Genomic DNA, 12,346 nt, shown 5'->3' on the forward strand with positions numbered 1-12,346 from the left:
CGTCCACAATGTGACAGACAGGCAGTGCGGTTTCTGGCAGTCCCAATGCCTGTTTTCTATTGGCTGTTTCAAAGCGTGACTATTTGACCTCGGAAAACTGACATGAATGAATGCGTTTTGCATTACCAAACTAGAACCTTTGGAGGGTGCTGGATGATTGATTTGTTCTAACCCCGGTATTTCCTCTGGAAAATATGTGGTTGATGATCTGCAATGATAACAATAACTGGGCCCAGTTTCTCTTTCTGTTCCTGAAGCCTAGACTTTCACAGCTCTAAACCTGTGGAGAGGACGTACCATCTGAAACGAAGCTACGAGGATACGGTGACGGTTCTGATTTTTCATTGTGTGTTTGTGTTCTAAATGTGTGCAAGTACAAAATCAGATTGAGCCTTTGAGACAGCCGATAATGTCCAGGAGAACACACACACTCGCATTGATCCATTCAGCCAGCTTTAAAATCAGTCGTACCTGAGAGGGAGAGGAGTACACACAGGTTGTGCGAGCATCAAGGTGTCGTGTGCAGAGAGCTGAAAGAGAAAACCCAAAAAATGTTGCCCTGCCATGACAAGTTTCTCCACACATCAAACACATTCATTCACATAAAGGTACAGACAGATGCAAAAACACCAACAAACTTCCCACGCCAACACAAAAAAAACTATGGCATCTCACTTGGACCAAGATTCTGGGCCTCTGAGGTGAAGGGAAGGACACGTTGTGCATAAAGTGCGAGATGTGCCTGTCAAAGAAACAAAGCAGCAAACACAGCCACATTAGTCTCTACCAACACCCACCTACCCCTCTCCAAACGATCAAATTAATTTATAAAAACACATACATCTTGAGCTGCGCCTGATTTAGTTGTCCTGGTACAATGGAACCAATGCAATCGTCCCAAAAGTGCAAACCACAACCTAAAGCAAGCCTCCAACTTGACAAATGATGCAATCCTTACTTTTCGATGGGCAGCGGGTGGGGACCCGAGACGGACAGCTTGTAGAGGAACATGAGGAACTTGCGGAAAGACTCGAAGAAGGGCCAGCGGGAGAGCAGGCAGATGCACTTGTTGGTGTTGACCGTCCGGTTGGGGATCATCTTCTTCTCCACGGTGGTGAGCAGGCCCAGCTGCACCTTCTGCTTCTCACTGAGGAGATCTATGGGGTAGACCTCGTAGAACTGGATGGCTGCGCCGTACATCTGGGACAGAGCAAATTATAACAGATCGATTCCTGCGTTAACATAAGGGACGTTAACAAACGCGTTTCACGCATTTTAATGATATGGTGGAGTAGCGTTAGAGCCCACTTTACACTAAACTGCTAAATCCGTTTACGTTGAACGCCACCCGTCACCTCAACTGGCAATCACCGTTTACACAACAAATTCCAATTTCATTACTCTAGCTCAGAGAGATGTGACGTGGTTTGGGACAAAACTTGTGATCAGATTGTAGTTCTCTCAAGCGGCAGCTGACATTGAGGTGCAGTAAAACACACAGACTGATGAGGAAACAAATTATTCTACCCATTCCCAGTCACATGCAACTCAGGAAGTGAGACTTGAATGTTGACTATTACAGCTGTCAATCAAATCGACAGTATCACAGGGCTGTTCAGTTTCAGCCATCCATAACTATCTATTCACTTCATTGTAAATCACATTAACTGATATAATGCCATTGCTGTTACACCTACCTTTTCCCCAGAGGAGTTGGTTAACACAAAGGTGGAGAAGACGGGCAGAGGGTAGCGTGTGTTGGGGGCCCAGCACTCGATCTTAGCCCCCATGGGGAGGCAGAACAGGGGCACAGACTCAGACAGGGGGAAGGACTCATAGTCATCCTCTGGGTAGCGGAAGATGAGGCCTGGAGGAGAGAGAGCAATCAAGCCATCTTTTTTCATATGGCAAGTGACACATAAGACATACACTGAGTGTACAAAACATTGAGGACACCTGCTCTTTCCATGACATAGACTGACCAGGTGAAAGCTATGATCCCTTATTGATGTCACTTGTTCAATCCACTTCAATCAGTGTAGATGAAGGGGAAGAGACGGGTTAAAGAAGGATTGTTAAGCCTTGAGACATGGATTGTCTGGTTGTGCCATTCAGAAGTTGAATGGGCAAGACCAAAAATTTAAGTGCCTTTGAACGGGGTACGGTAGTAGGTGGCAGGCGCCACTGGTGTGTGTCGAGAACTGCAACGCTGCTGGGTTTTTTTATGCTCAACCGTTTCCTGTGTGTACCAAGAATGGTCCAACACCCAAAAGGCACCCATACATGTAACATTCATTTCATTAGGGTACACTGAAAGCACCTAGATTACATACACCAAGGACAATTATGTCTACAGATCACACTACACAATAATAACATCTATGAAGTGAAGACTGGCGAAGGGAAGGAAGGACAAAGGACACTTGGCTGTTGGAATAAAATCAAACCCCATTTCCCTTCGTCATATTTTCATTGACATCAGCCAGTGTGCTGAGATACAGAACACATTATTTTCAAAGGATAACACTTTGCTGATCAAGGCCTGTGTCACCCATGGCCTTTTGTGAATTCCAGAGAACGCTGTCAAAATAAAGAGACCGAAATAGTAGGCGGGGTAGGAAGCAGTCTGGAGAATAAAAAGCGTCATCTCACAGGAAGGCCTAGTGGAGATACTGCGCACATACGCCTTATCTGAACAGGGGCCCTTATAAGCCAACACCCAGCTCTGACCTCAGAAAGTAGCAAGTGCGAGACAGGGAACAACTCTGCTGTATTTACAAGAATGTGGATACTGGTACATGGAGGGAAACCAGCTGACTCGGGCCTTACAAAATGTCTGATTCTGGGCTAGCTGTCCTCAGAAACATTACCTTTCCTAGTGTATAGTAAGAACACATGCTATTCTATTTTCCATAAGAACCTGTTTGGAGGTCATTAAAGTGGAAAACCAAAACGCGGAAAAGAGGGCAATTGCAATGGTGCACAATGACAACGCTTTCCACCTTAAAATAAATGGGGACCCGAAATAAGGCTTGGAATGCTGATGAGAAACACTCGGAGCATTAAGAGTTCTGCGTTGCCGTGAGCCAGTCTAATATGTGAGGCTCTGTCCTTTTCTAAACTCCAGATAGATGCACTGATTTGAAACTAGGACTGTGTCCCAAATGGCACACTAATTCCATATATAGTGCACTACTTTTGACCAGGGCCTGTTGGGAATTGAGTGCCATTTGAGACGCAGCCCATATCTTAAGATTCAGAAGAGCGACAAAAACCCCCAAATGAGTCATGCCATTTCCCAGCCATCTATTCCAGGAATCATCCGTTTACAGGTATTTGAGTGACAGATAACGGCGCTGGCATACACCAGTGCCTTTAGTCTTATCTACAGCACACGGAAAGCTCCTGTCAATTCAGATCAATCATAAGAGATCAACGTACAATTACTTTGAAGTCGACTCAGGCGCGAAGCAAGCGGGAAATATATGGTAAACGGCACTGAACAAAGGCCAGGAAATAATAACTATCCGTCAATGTGAACAAAACAGGCAGACCGATGTGAAAAGATGGTAGACGAGAGACGACAAAGAAGACTCACCGGCTTTGTAATTGATGGAGTTGGACGCGGACACTGATTTCTTGTAGCACAGGAAAACACTGGAGCCCCACTGGAGGATGAACAATAAGACCATGTGAGTTTGGGCTCAAAACAACATTTTCAATGCTTAATTTCAACAGGACGTACTCGGGGTGAGTGCCATGGCCTAAATTTCATAATAGGTATATTCCAGCCCCATACATTCCTCCCAAAACCCTACTTTTAAGGTGAAGATCCTTTCAGGGATTGAAATGTTGCAAACCATTTAAAAAAAGATATGTGTTGGAGAAATTGAGCATGTGGGCTTTAGTTCATTACCAATGGTAAAGTATATGACATCTGGCGGATGATTTTAACCACAGTCATGTGTGGGTACATTTTCGGGATTCAAACTCACAATCCAGGCGTTTACAAGTGCCATGCTCTACCAACTGAGCCACAGAGGACCAGAGGACTCACCATGCCACAGTTGAGGTTCTTGTCCACCTTGCAGAAGGTGTGCGGCGGCGTCTCGCCCTTACTAGTGACGATGACGCAGATGTCGGTGACGGCCAGTGAGTTCTGGGGCTGAACGGGCGGCGCGCGGCGAAAGGTGATGAAGATGCGCTGCGAGGTGGCAGAGCTGTTGTTGACGTTGGCACACCGGCCGTACGGCGTGGCCTGAATGACCTCACAGCCCTGGATGAGACGCTCCTTCCCTTCGTATAACACACTGTGAGAGAGAGACAACCATGAGTCAATGACTATGTACATACTCACATACACGCATTAATACATACAACACCAAACACATTCACAAACGAGATCTCGGCCAGAATCATCGTAGAGCACCCGAGACACACACACTCAACAATGAGCCAATGACGTACACATATTCATGCACATCCACATGAATAATACATTCAAATCAAATTCTATTGGTCGAATACACGTTTAGCAGATGTTACTGCGGGTAAAATGCTTGTGTTCCTAGCTCCAACAGTGCAGTAATATCTAACTATACACAAAGCCTAGTGGTTAGAGCGTTGGACTAGTAACCGAAAGGTTGCAAGTTCCAATCCCCGAGCTGACAAGGTACAAATCTGTCGTTCTGCCCCTGAACAGGCAGTTAACCCACTGTTCCTAGGCCGTCATTGAAAATAAGAATTTGTTCTTAACTGACTTGCCTAGTAAAATAAAGGTTAAAAAAAAAAAAAAAAAAAAAAAAAAAAAATGCACAGAAATCTTAAAGTAAAACAATGGAATCAAGAAATAGAGAAATATTAGGACCAGCAATGTCAGAGTTCGATGTACAGTTGAAATCGGAAGTTCACATACACTTAGGTTGGAGTTTTTCAACCACTCCACAAATTTCTTGTTCACAAACTATAGTTTTGGCAAGTCGGTTAGGACATCTACTTTGTGCATGACACAAGTCATTTTTCCAACAATTGTTTACAGACAGATTATTTCACTGTATCCCAATTCCAGTGGGTCAGATGTTTACATACACTAAGTTGACTGTGCCTTTAAACAGCTTGGAAAATCTCAGAAAATGGAATGGCTTCAGAAGCTTCTAATAGGTTAATTGACATAATTTGACTCAATTGGAGGTGTACCTGTGGATGTATTTCAAGGCCTACCTTCAAACTCAGTGCCTCTTTGCTTGACATCATGAGAAAATCAAAAGAAATCAGCCAAGACCTCAGAAAACAATAGTAGACCTCCACAAGTCTGGTTCATCCTTGGGAGCAATTTCCAAGCGCCTGAAGGTACCACGTTCATCTGTACAAACAATAGTACGCAAATATAAACACCATGGGTCCACGCAGCAGTCATACTGCTCAGGAAGGAGACTCGTTCTGTCTCCTTTAGATGAACGTACCTTGGTGCGAAAAGTGCAAATCAATCCCAGAACAACTGCAAAGGACCTTGTGAAGATGCTGGAGGAAACTGGTACAAAAGTATCTATATCCACAGTAAAAATGAGTCCTATATCGACATAACCGAAAGGCTGCTCAGCAAGCAAGAAGCTACTGCTCCAAAAATGCCATAAAAAGGCCAGACTACGGTTTGCACATGGGGACAAAGACTTACTTTTTGGAGAAATGTCCTCTGGTCTGATGAAAATAAAATTGATCTGGTTGGCCATAATGACAATCGTTATGTTTTGAGGAAAAAGGGGTAGGCTTGCAAGCCAAAGAACATCATCCCAACCATGAAGTACAAGGGTAACAGCATCATGTTGTGGGGATGCTTTGCTGCAGGAGGGACTGGTGCACTTCACAAAATAGATGGCATCATGAGGGAGGAAAATTTGGTGGATATATTGAAACAACATCTCAAGACATCAGTCAGGATGTTAAAGCTCGGTCGCAAATGGGTCTTCCAAATGGACAATGACCATTTTATTTGGAATTAAGCATAATTCCAAAGTTGTGGCAAAATGACTTAAGGACAACAAAGTCACCCAACTTATTGTGGGAAGCTTGTGGAAGGCTACTCGAAACATTTGACCCAAGTTAAACAATTTAAAGGCAATGCTACCAAATTCTAATGGAGTGTATGTAAACTTCTGACCCACTGGGAATGTGATGAAAGGAATAAAAGCTGAAATAAATCATTATTATTATTCTGACATTTCACATTCTTAAATTAAAGTGGTGATCCTAACTGACCTACGACAGGGAATTTTTACTAGGATTAAATGTCAGGAACTGTGAAAAACTGAGTTTAAATGTATTTGTGTATGTAAACTTCCGACTTCAACTGCATGTCTGTCTGTGTCTCTCGCCTGGCTGACTTGGCACTGTATTTTGGAGGTCCCGAGTGGCGCAGTGGTCTAAGGCACTGCATCTCAGTGCAAGAGGCATCACTACAGACCCTGGTTCGATTCTGGGCTGTATCACAACCAGCTGTGATTGGGAGTCCCATAGGGCGGCCCACAATTGGCCCAGCGTCTGGCCAGGGTAGGACGGCGTTGTTAATAAGAATATTTTCTTAACTGACTTGCCAATTTAAATCAAAAAGTTTAAACATGTTTTTATTTATTTTTTATATTTGAGTTTCCAGCCTCAAATTGCAGCCCAAATAAATGCTTCACAAAGTTCAAGTAACAGACATCTCAGCATCAACTGTTCAGAGGAGACTGCGTGAACCAGGCCTTTATGGATAAATTGCTGTAAAGAAACCACTACTAAAGGATACCAATAAGAAGGTACTTGCTTGGGCCAAGAAACTCGAGCAATGAACATTAGACAGGTGTAAATCTGTCCTTTGTTCTGATGAGTCCAAATTTAAGATTTTTGATTCCAATTGCCGTGTCTTTGTGATACGCAGAGTAGGTGAACGGATGATCTCTGCATGTGTGGTTCCCACTGTGAAGCATGAAGGAGGTGGTGTGATGGTGTGTAGGTACTTTGTGGGTACACTGTCAGTGATTTCTTTAGAATTCAAGGCACACGTAACCAGCATGACTACCACAACATTCTGTAGCGATACACCATCACATTTGGTTTGGGCTTAGTGGGACTATCATTTGTTTTTCAACAGGACAATGCCCTAACACACCTCCAGGCTGTGTAAGTGCTATTTGACTAAGAAGGAGAGTGATGGAGTGCTGGATCAGATGACCTGGCCTCCACAATCACCCGACCTCAACCCAATTGATGTGGTATGGGATGAGCTGGACCGCAGAGTGGAGGAAAAGCAGCCAACAAGTGCTCAGCATATGTGGGAACTCCTTCAAGACTTTTGGGAAAAGCATTCCAGGTGAAGCTGGTTGAGAGAATTCCAAGAGTGTGCAAAGCCACCATCAAGGCAAAGGTGGCTACTTTGAAGAATCTAAAATACATTTGGATTTGTTAAACACTTTTTTTGGTTACTACATGATTCCATATGTGTTATGTCCTGGTGTTGATGTCTTCTCTATTACAATGAAGAAAATAGCAAAAATAAAGAAAAGCCCTTGAATGAGCAATTGACTGGTACTATTGACTGGTACTGTATATGATATTCGAATATGTGGATAAAATATTATATGCATAGCAATAGTTGAATATGATGGACTAGAATACAGTATATACATACGAAATGGGTAAAAGAGTATGAAAACATTAAAGTGACCAGTGTTCCCCTCAAGCCGATAACACGACGGCCCTCAAGGAACTTCACTGGACTTTATGCAAACTGGAAACCATATATCATGCAGCTGTATTTATTGTAGCTGGGGATTTTAACAAAGCAAATTTGAGAACAAGTCTACCTAAATTCTATCAGCATATCGACTGAAGCACTCACTCAGCAAAAACACTGGACCACTGTTACTCTATCTTCCATGATGCATACATGACCACGACTCCATTTTGCTCCTCCCTTCATATAGGCAGAAACTCAAACAGGAAGTACCCGTGCAAAGGAGTATTCAATGCTGGTCTAACCAATCGGAATCCACGATTCAAGATTGTTTTGATCAAGCAGACTGGGATATGTTCCCGGGTAGCCTCATAGAATAATAATACGCCGATTCGGTGAGTGAGTTTCTAAGGAAATGTATAGGAGATGTTGTACACACTGTGAATATTTAAACTTACCCTAACCAGATACTGTGGATAGAAGGCTGCATTCGTGCAAAACTGAAAGCGCAAACCACAGCATTTAACCATGGAACGGTGACTGGGAATATGACCGAATACAAACAGCGTAGTTATTCCCATCCGCAAGGCAATCAAACAAGCTAAATGTCAGTATAGAGACTAAGTGGAGTTGCAATTCAACGGCTCAGACACGAAACGAATGTGGCAGAGTCTCCGGGCAATCACGGATTACAAAAAGAAAACCAGCCACAGCATCCTAAGCCACGTCCTCAGAGAATGCGCAGACCAGCTGACCAAATGCTTCAAGATGGCTACCATTGTTCCTGTACACAAGAATGCAAAGGTAACTGAACTAAATGACTATCGCCCCGTAGCACTCACTTCTGTCATCATGAAGGGCTTGACTAGTCAAGGACCATATCACCTCCACCCTACCTGTCACCATAGACCCACTCCAATTTGCTTACCACCCCAATAGGTCCACAGACGACGCAATCGCCATCACACTGCCCTATCCCATCTGGACAAGAGGAATAATTATGTAAGAATGTTATTAATTGACTATAGCTCAGCATTCAACACCACAGTACCCTCCAAGCTCATCACTAAGCTTGAGGAGCTGGGTCTCAACCCCGCCCTGTGCAATTGGGTCCTGGACTTCCTGACGGGCCACCCTCGGGATGTGAAGGTAGGGAAAAAAAGATCTCCACTTCGCTGATCCTCAATACTCAACAACCCCACACAGGTGAGTGCTCAGCCCCCTCCTGTACTACCTATTCACTCATGACTGGGTGGCCATGCATGGCTCCAACTCAACCATTAAGTTTGCAGATGACACAACAGTAGTAGGCTTGATTACCAACAACAACGATGGTGTCAGGAAAATAACCTCTCCATCAACAAAACAAAGGAGATGATTGTGGACTTCAGGAAACAGCAAAGGGAGCACCCCCCAATCCACATAGAAGGGACAGCAGTGGAGAAGGTGGAAAGTTAAGTTCCTCTGCGCACACATGACAGACAAACAAATGGTTGAATTGTTCAGTTCTAATGTTGTCATTGTCTTTTTTTCTGTACTTTTTCCAAACATTTACCACCGTACATTATTACTCTGAGACAAGTTATTCTGGGGGTTTTGGGCGCTCATCGCTTTTCCATTCTATGCTCTATTGACAGGGTTGAATAACGGGAATGCCCAGCAAATATTGCATTTCTACAAGAGACTCACTTGAGGACTGGTAAGCATTTTAGGATGCATAAGGACTGGGTTGGTCAAGTGTTCCACTCGAACTTTCATAGTAAATCAAGAGGTGCTGCTATTCTGGTTGATAAAGCTACTTTGTAGCTTCTGAGGTTATTGCTGATCCTAAGGGACGATACGTCATAGTAACCAGTGAACTGTTTTCTACCCCTCTTGTTTTGGCTAGTGTTTATGCTCCCAATTGGGATGACACAAGTTTAATTTCTTCCTTTCTGTCTGCTATTCCCAATTTAGATTCTCATTTGTTGATTTTAGGGGGGGGGATTTCAACTGTAAAATGTCCCCAGTTCTTGACAAGTCCTCAAACAGATACAGGCCCATCTAAATGTGCCCTACTTATCCAATCCTTTCTTCAGAAATATGCTATGTTTGAGGCCTGGCGTTTCCTACATCCTACAGATAGACAGTATTCCTTTTCTTCTCATGTTCATCAAACATACTCCCGGATTGATTACTTCTTTTTGGACAAAACTTCTGCCTACCCTTCGGCAGTGTACTTACGAGAGTATTGTTATCTCTGACCATTCACCATTAGTGCTTGAACTAGAGTTTCCCCAGCGACCTCCTATGTGTTATCAATGGCGTCTCAACCCCATTTTACTCTCAGATAAGGAGTTTGTCAATTTCATTTCTTCTGCAATCACCTTATTCCTAGAAAGCTATTCAACACCAGATATGTCCTGCTCTACCATATGGGAGTCTCTCAAAGCATACCTACGTGGCCAAATTATTTCTTATACAGCCAACCAAAACAGAGTTCGCTCCCAGCGACTTCAAGACCTGAGCGAGTCCATAGCCACATCGGATGAGAAATATGCTACGGATCCTTCCTCTGATCTGCATAAAGAGCACCAACTACTCCAATCTGAATTTGATGAGCTTTCTACCAGGCAAGCTGAACAGTTACTCTTGCGAGCTCGATACAAAGTCTATGAACAAGGCGACAAGGCCAGTAAACTCCTTGAGCATCAGATCCGTGAATCTGAGGCCTCACGTTTAATCCCACAAATAAGGACTCTGTCTGGTGCCACCACAGTTACACAAAGAGATCAATGATCAATTTAAACAATTTTACTCTGCGCTATACACCTCTGAATCCCCTCAAGACCCTTTGCTGATTGACTCCTTTAATGGCTTGAATATGCCTTCAATTGATACAGACTACCATGACTATCTCGAAGAAGAATTTACGCTTGAGGAGATTGCAACAGTAGTGTCCGCAATGAAAAGTGGTAAATCACCGGGTCCGGATGGTTTTCCAACCGAATTTTACAGGACGTTTTCTGGTCTGCTTTGCCCATTCTTGTCTCGACTATTTTGCAGAGTGCCTTAATACTTCAAAGCTACCGCCTAGTCTTTATCAGGCTTCAATTTCATTACTACTAAAGAAAAACAAAGACCCCCTGGAATATGGATCCTATCGCCCAATCTCACTTTTAAACTGTGATTACAAAATCCTAGCTAAGCTTCTAGCCATCCGTACATGGAAGGCTTGCTGCACCAAGTAATACACTCTGACCAGACTGGCTTTGTGAGAAATAGGCATTTATTTTTCAATATTAGGCCCCTTAAGAATATACTGTACTCCCCAGCGTCGGGGAGGACCCGGAGGTGGTGGTCTCACTTGATGCCGAAAAAGCGTTTGACCGCGTTGTGTGGGATTACCTAACAGCTGCCCTTTATAGATTTGGCTTTGGCCCCAAATTCATTGCGTGGATAAAGATTCTTTATTTTTCCCCCATGGCTTTGGTACGGACTAATAACTTGTCCTCTGACTATTTTCCCTTGCACCGCGGATCCAGACAAGGTTGTCCACTCTCCCCCTTGTTGTTTGCTTTGGCAATCGAGCCACTCGCCATTGCACTACGCTCTAATGATGCCAATCAAGGTATAATCAGGGCGGGCTGGGAGCAGAAAGTCTCGCTATATGCTGACGACCTCCTTTTGTTTATCTCCAACCACGATACCTCATTGCCACGTGCCCTATCTGTTCTTAAAAAGTTTGGATCAATCTCGGGGTACAAGCTGAATCTAGGCAAGAGTGAGCTTTTTCCGGTAAACAAGGCTGCTTTAAAGTGCTCTTTTACAAGTTCTCAGTTTAGGATTGTCCGGGATCAATTCCCCCGACTTGGGAGTAAAAGTGACAAGGATATATTCAAATTTGTTTCAGGAAAACTTTGTTGCTCTAGCAGACAGCTTGAAACAATCTTTTACTTTTTGGAATTCGCTAGCCCTTTCTCTTATCGGAAGGATTAATGTCATTAAAATGAATGTGTTGCCCAAATTTTTATATTTATTTCAATGTTTACCCATTTTTATTCCAAAATCCTTTTTTATTTCACTGGATCAAACATTCATGCATTTTATTTGGGATGGCAAGGTACCACGGATTGATAGAAAACATTTACAGAAGCCTAGGTCATTGGGGGGTTTAGCTCTACCAAATTTTCAGACATACTACTGGGCTGCAAATTTCAGAGCCGTTCTGTATTGGCTGCAGACTGATCCTACTGGCCCTAGACCACTCTGGGTCCAGATGGAGTCTGAATCGTGTAAACCTGCAGGACTTTCCTCTGTGTTGTGCTCGTCTCTCCCAGTGTCCCAAGGCAAAAGGTGTGTCAACCCAATTGTAAAGCAGTCGCTTAAAATTTGGAATCAGTTCCGTTTAGCCTTTAGCCTCCGAGGCTTTTCTCTATCAGGCCCAATCAATCAGAACATTTTATTTCCTCCATTCCGGTCTTACTTTAAACAGTCCATCCTCTGATGGCATTCCAATTAAAACTAAAATAAGTATGTATTTGACCCCCCTGTGACTTAAGGGTTGGAGGAGCTTCTCGCTTGTGTTTTTGCTGGGGGGGGGGGGCATTAAGGTCCATGTGCTTATTGATTGTGATCCGCGGATGCCTTGTTCAT

General features: G+C 43.6%; 1 protein-coding gene across 5 annotated transcripts in view; it reads right to left on the reverse strand.

The window, feature by feature from the left end:
- Positions 1–12,346, reverse strand: part of LOC135510647 (DENN domain-containing protein 4C-like) — a 74,779-nt gene that overhangs the window by 23,861 nt on the left and 38,572 nt on the right. For all 5 annotated transcript variants that reach the window (XM_064931735.1, XM_064931734.1, XM_064931732.1 and 2 more), the window contains exons 3-8: positions 4,058–4,310; positions 3,599–3,668; positions 1,698–1,867; positions 959–1,200; positions 676–742; positions 472–530 (exon numbers count right to left, since the gene is read on the reverse strand). In XM_064931735.1, the coding sequence (XP_064787807.1) occupies positions 472–530; positions 676–742; positions 959–1,200; positions 1,698–1,867; positions 3,599–3,668; positions 4,058–4,310 (861 nt within the window). The remainder of the gene's footprint in view (positions 1–471; positions 531–675; positions 743–958; positions 1,201–1,697; positions 1,868–3,598; positions 3,669–4,057; positions 4,311–12,346) is intronic.

The sequence above is a fragment of the Oncorhynchus masou genome, chromosome 23 (assembly GCF_036934945.1).
Source record: "Oncorhynchus masou masou isolate Uvic2021 chromosome 23, UVic_Omas_1.1, whole genome shotgun sequence".
Taxonomy (NCBI): Eukaryota; Metazoa; Chordata; class Actinopteri; order Salmoniformes; family Salmonidae; genus Oncorhynchus; species Oncorhynchus masou.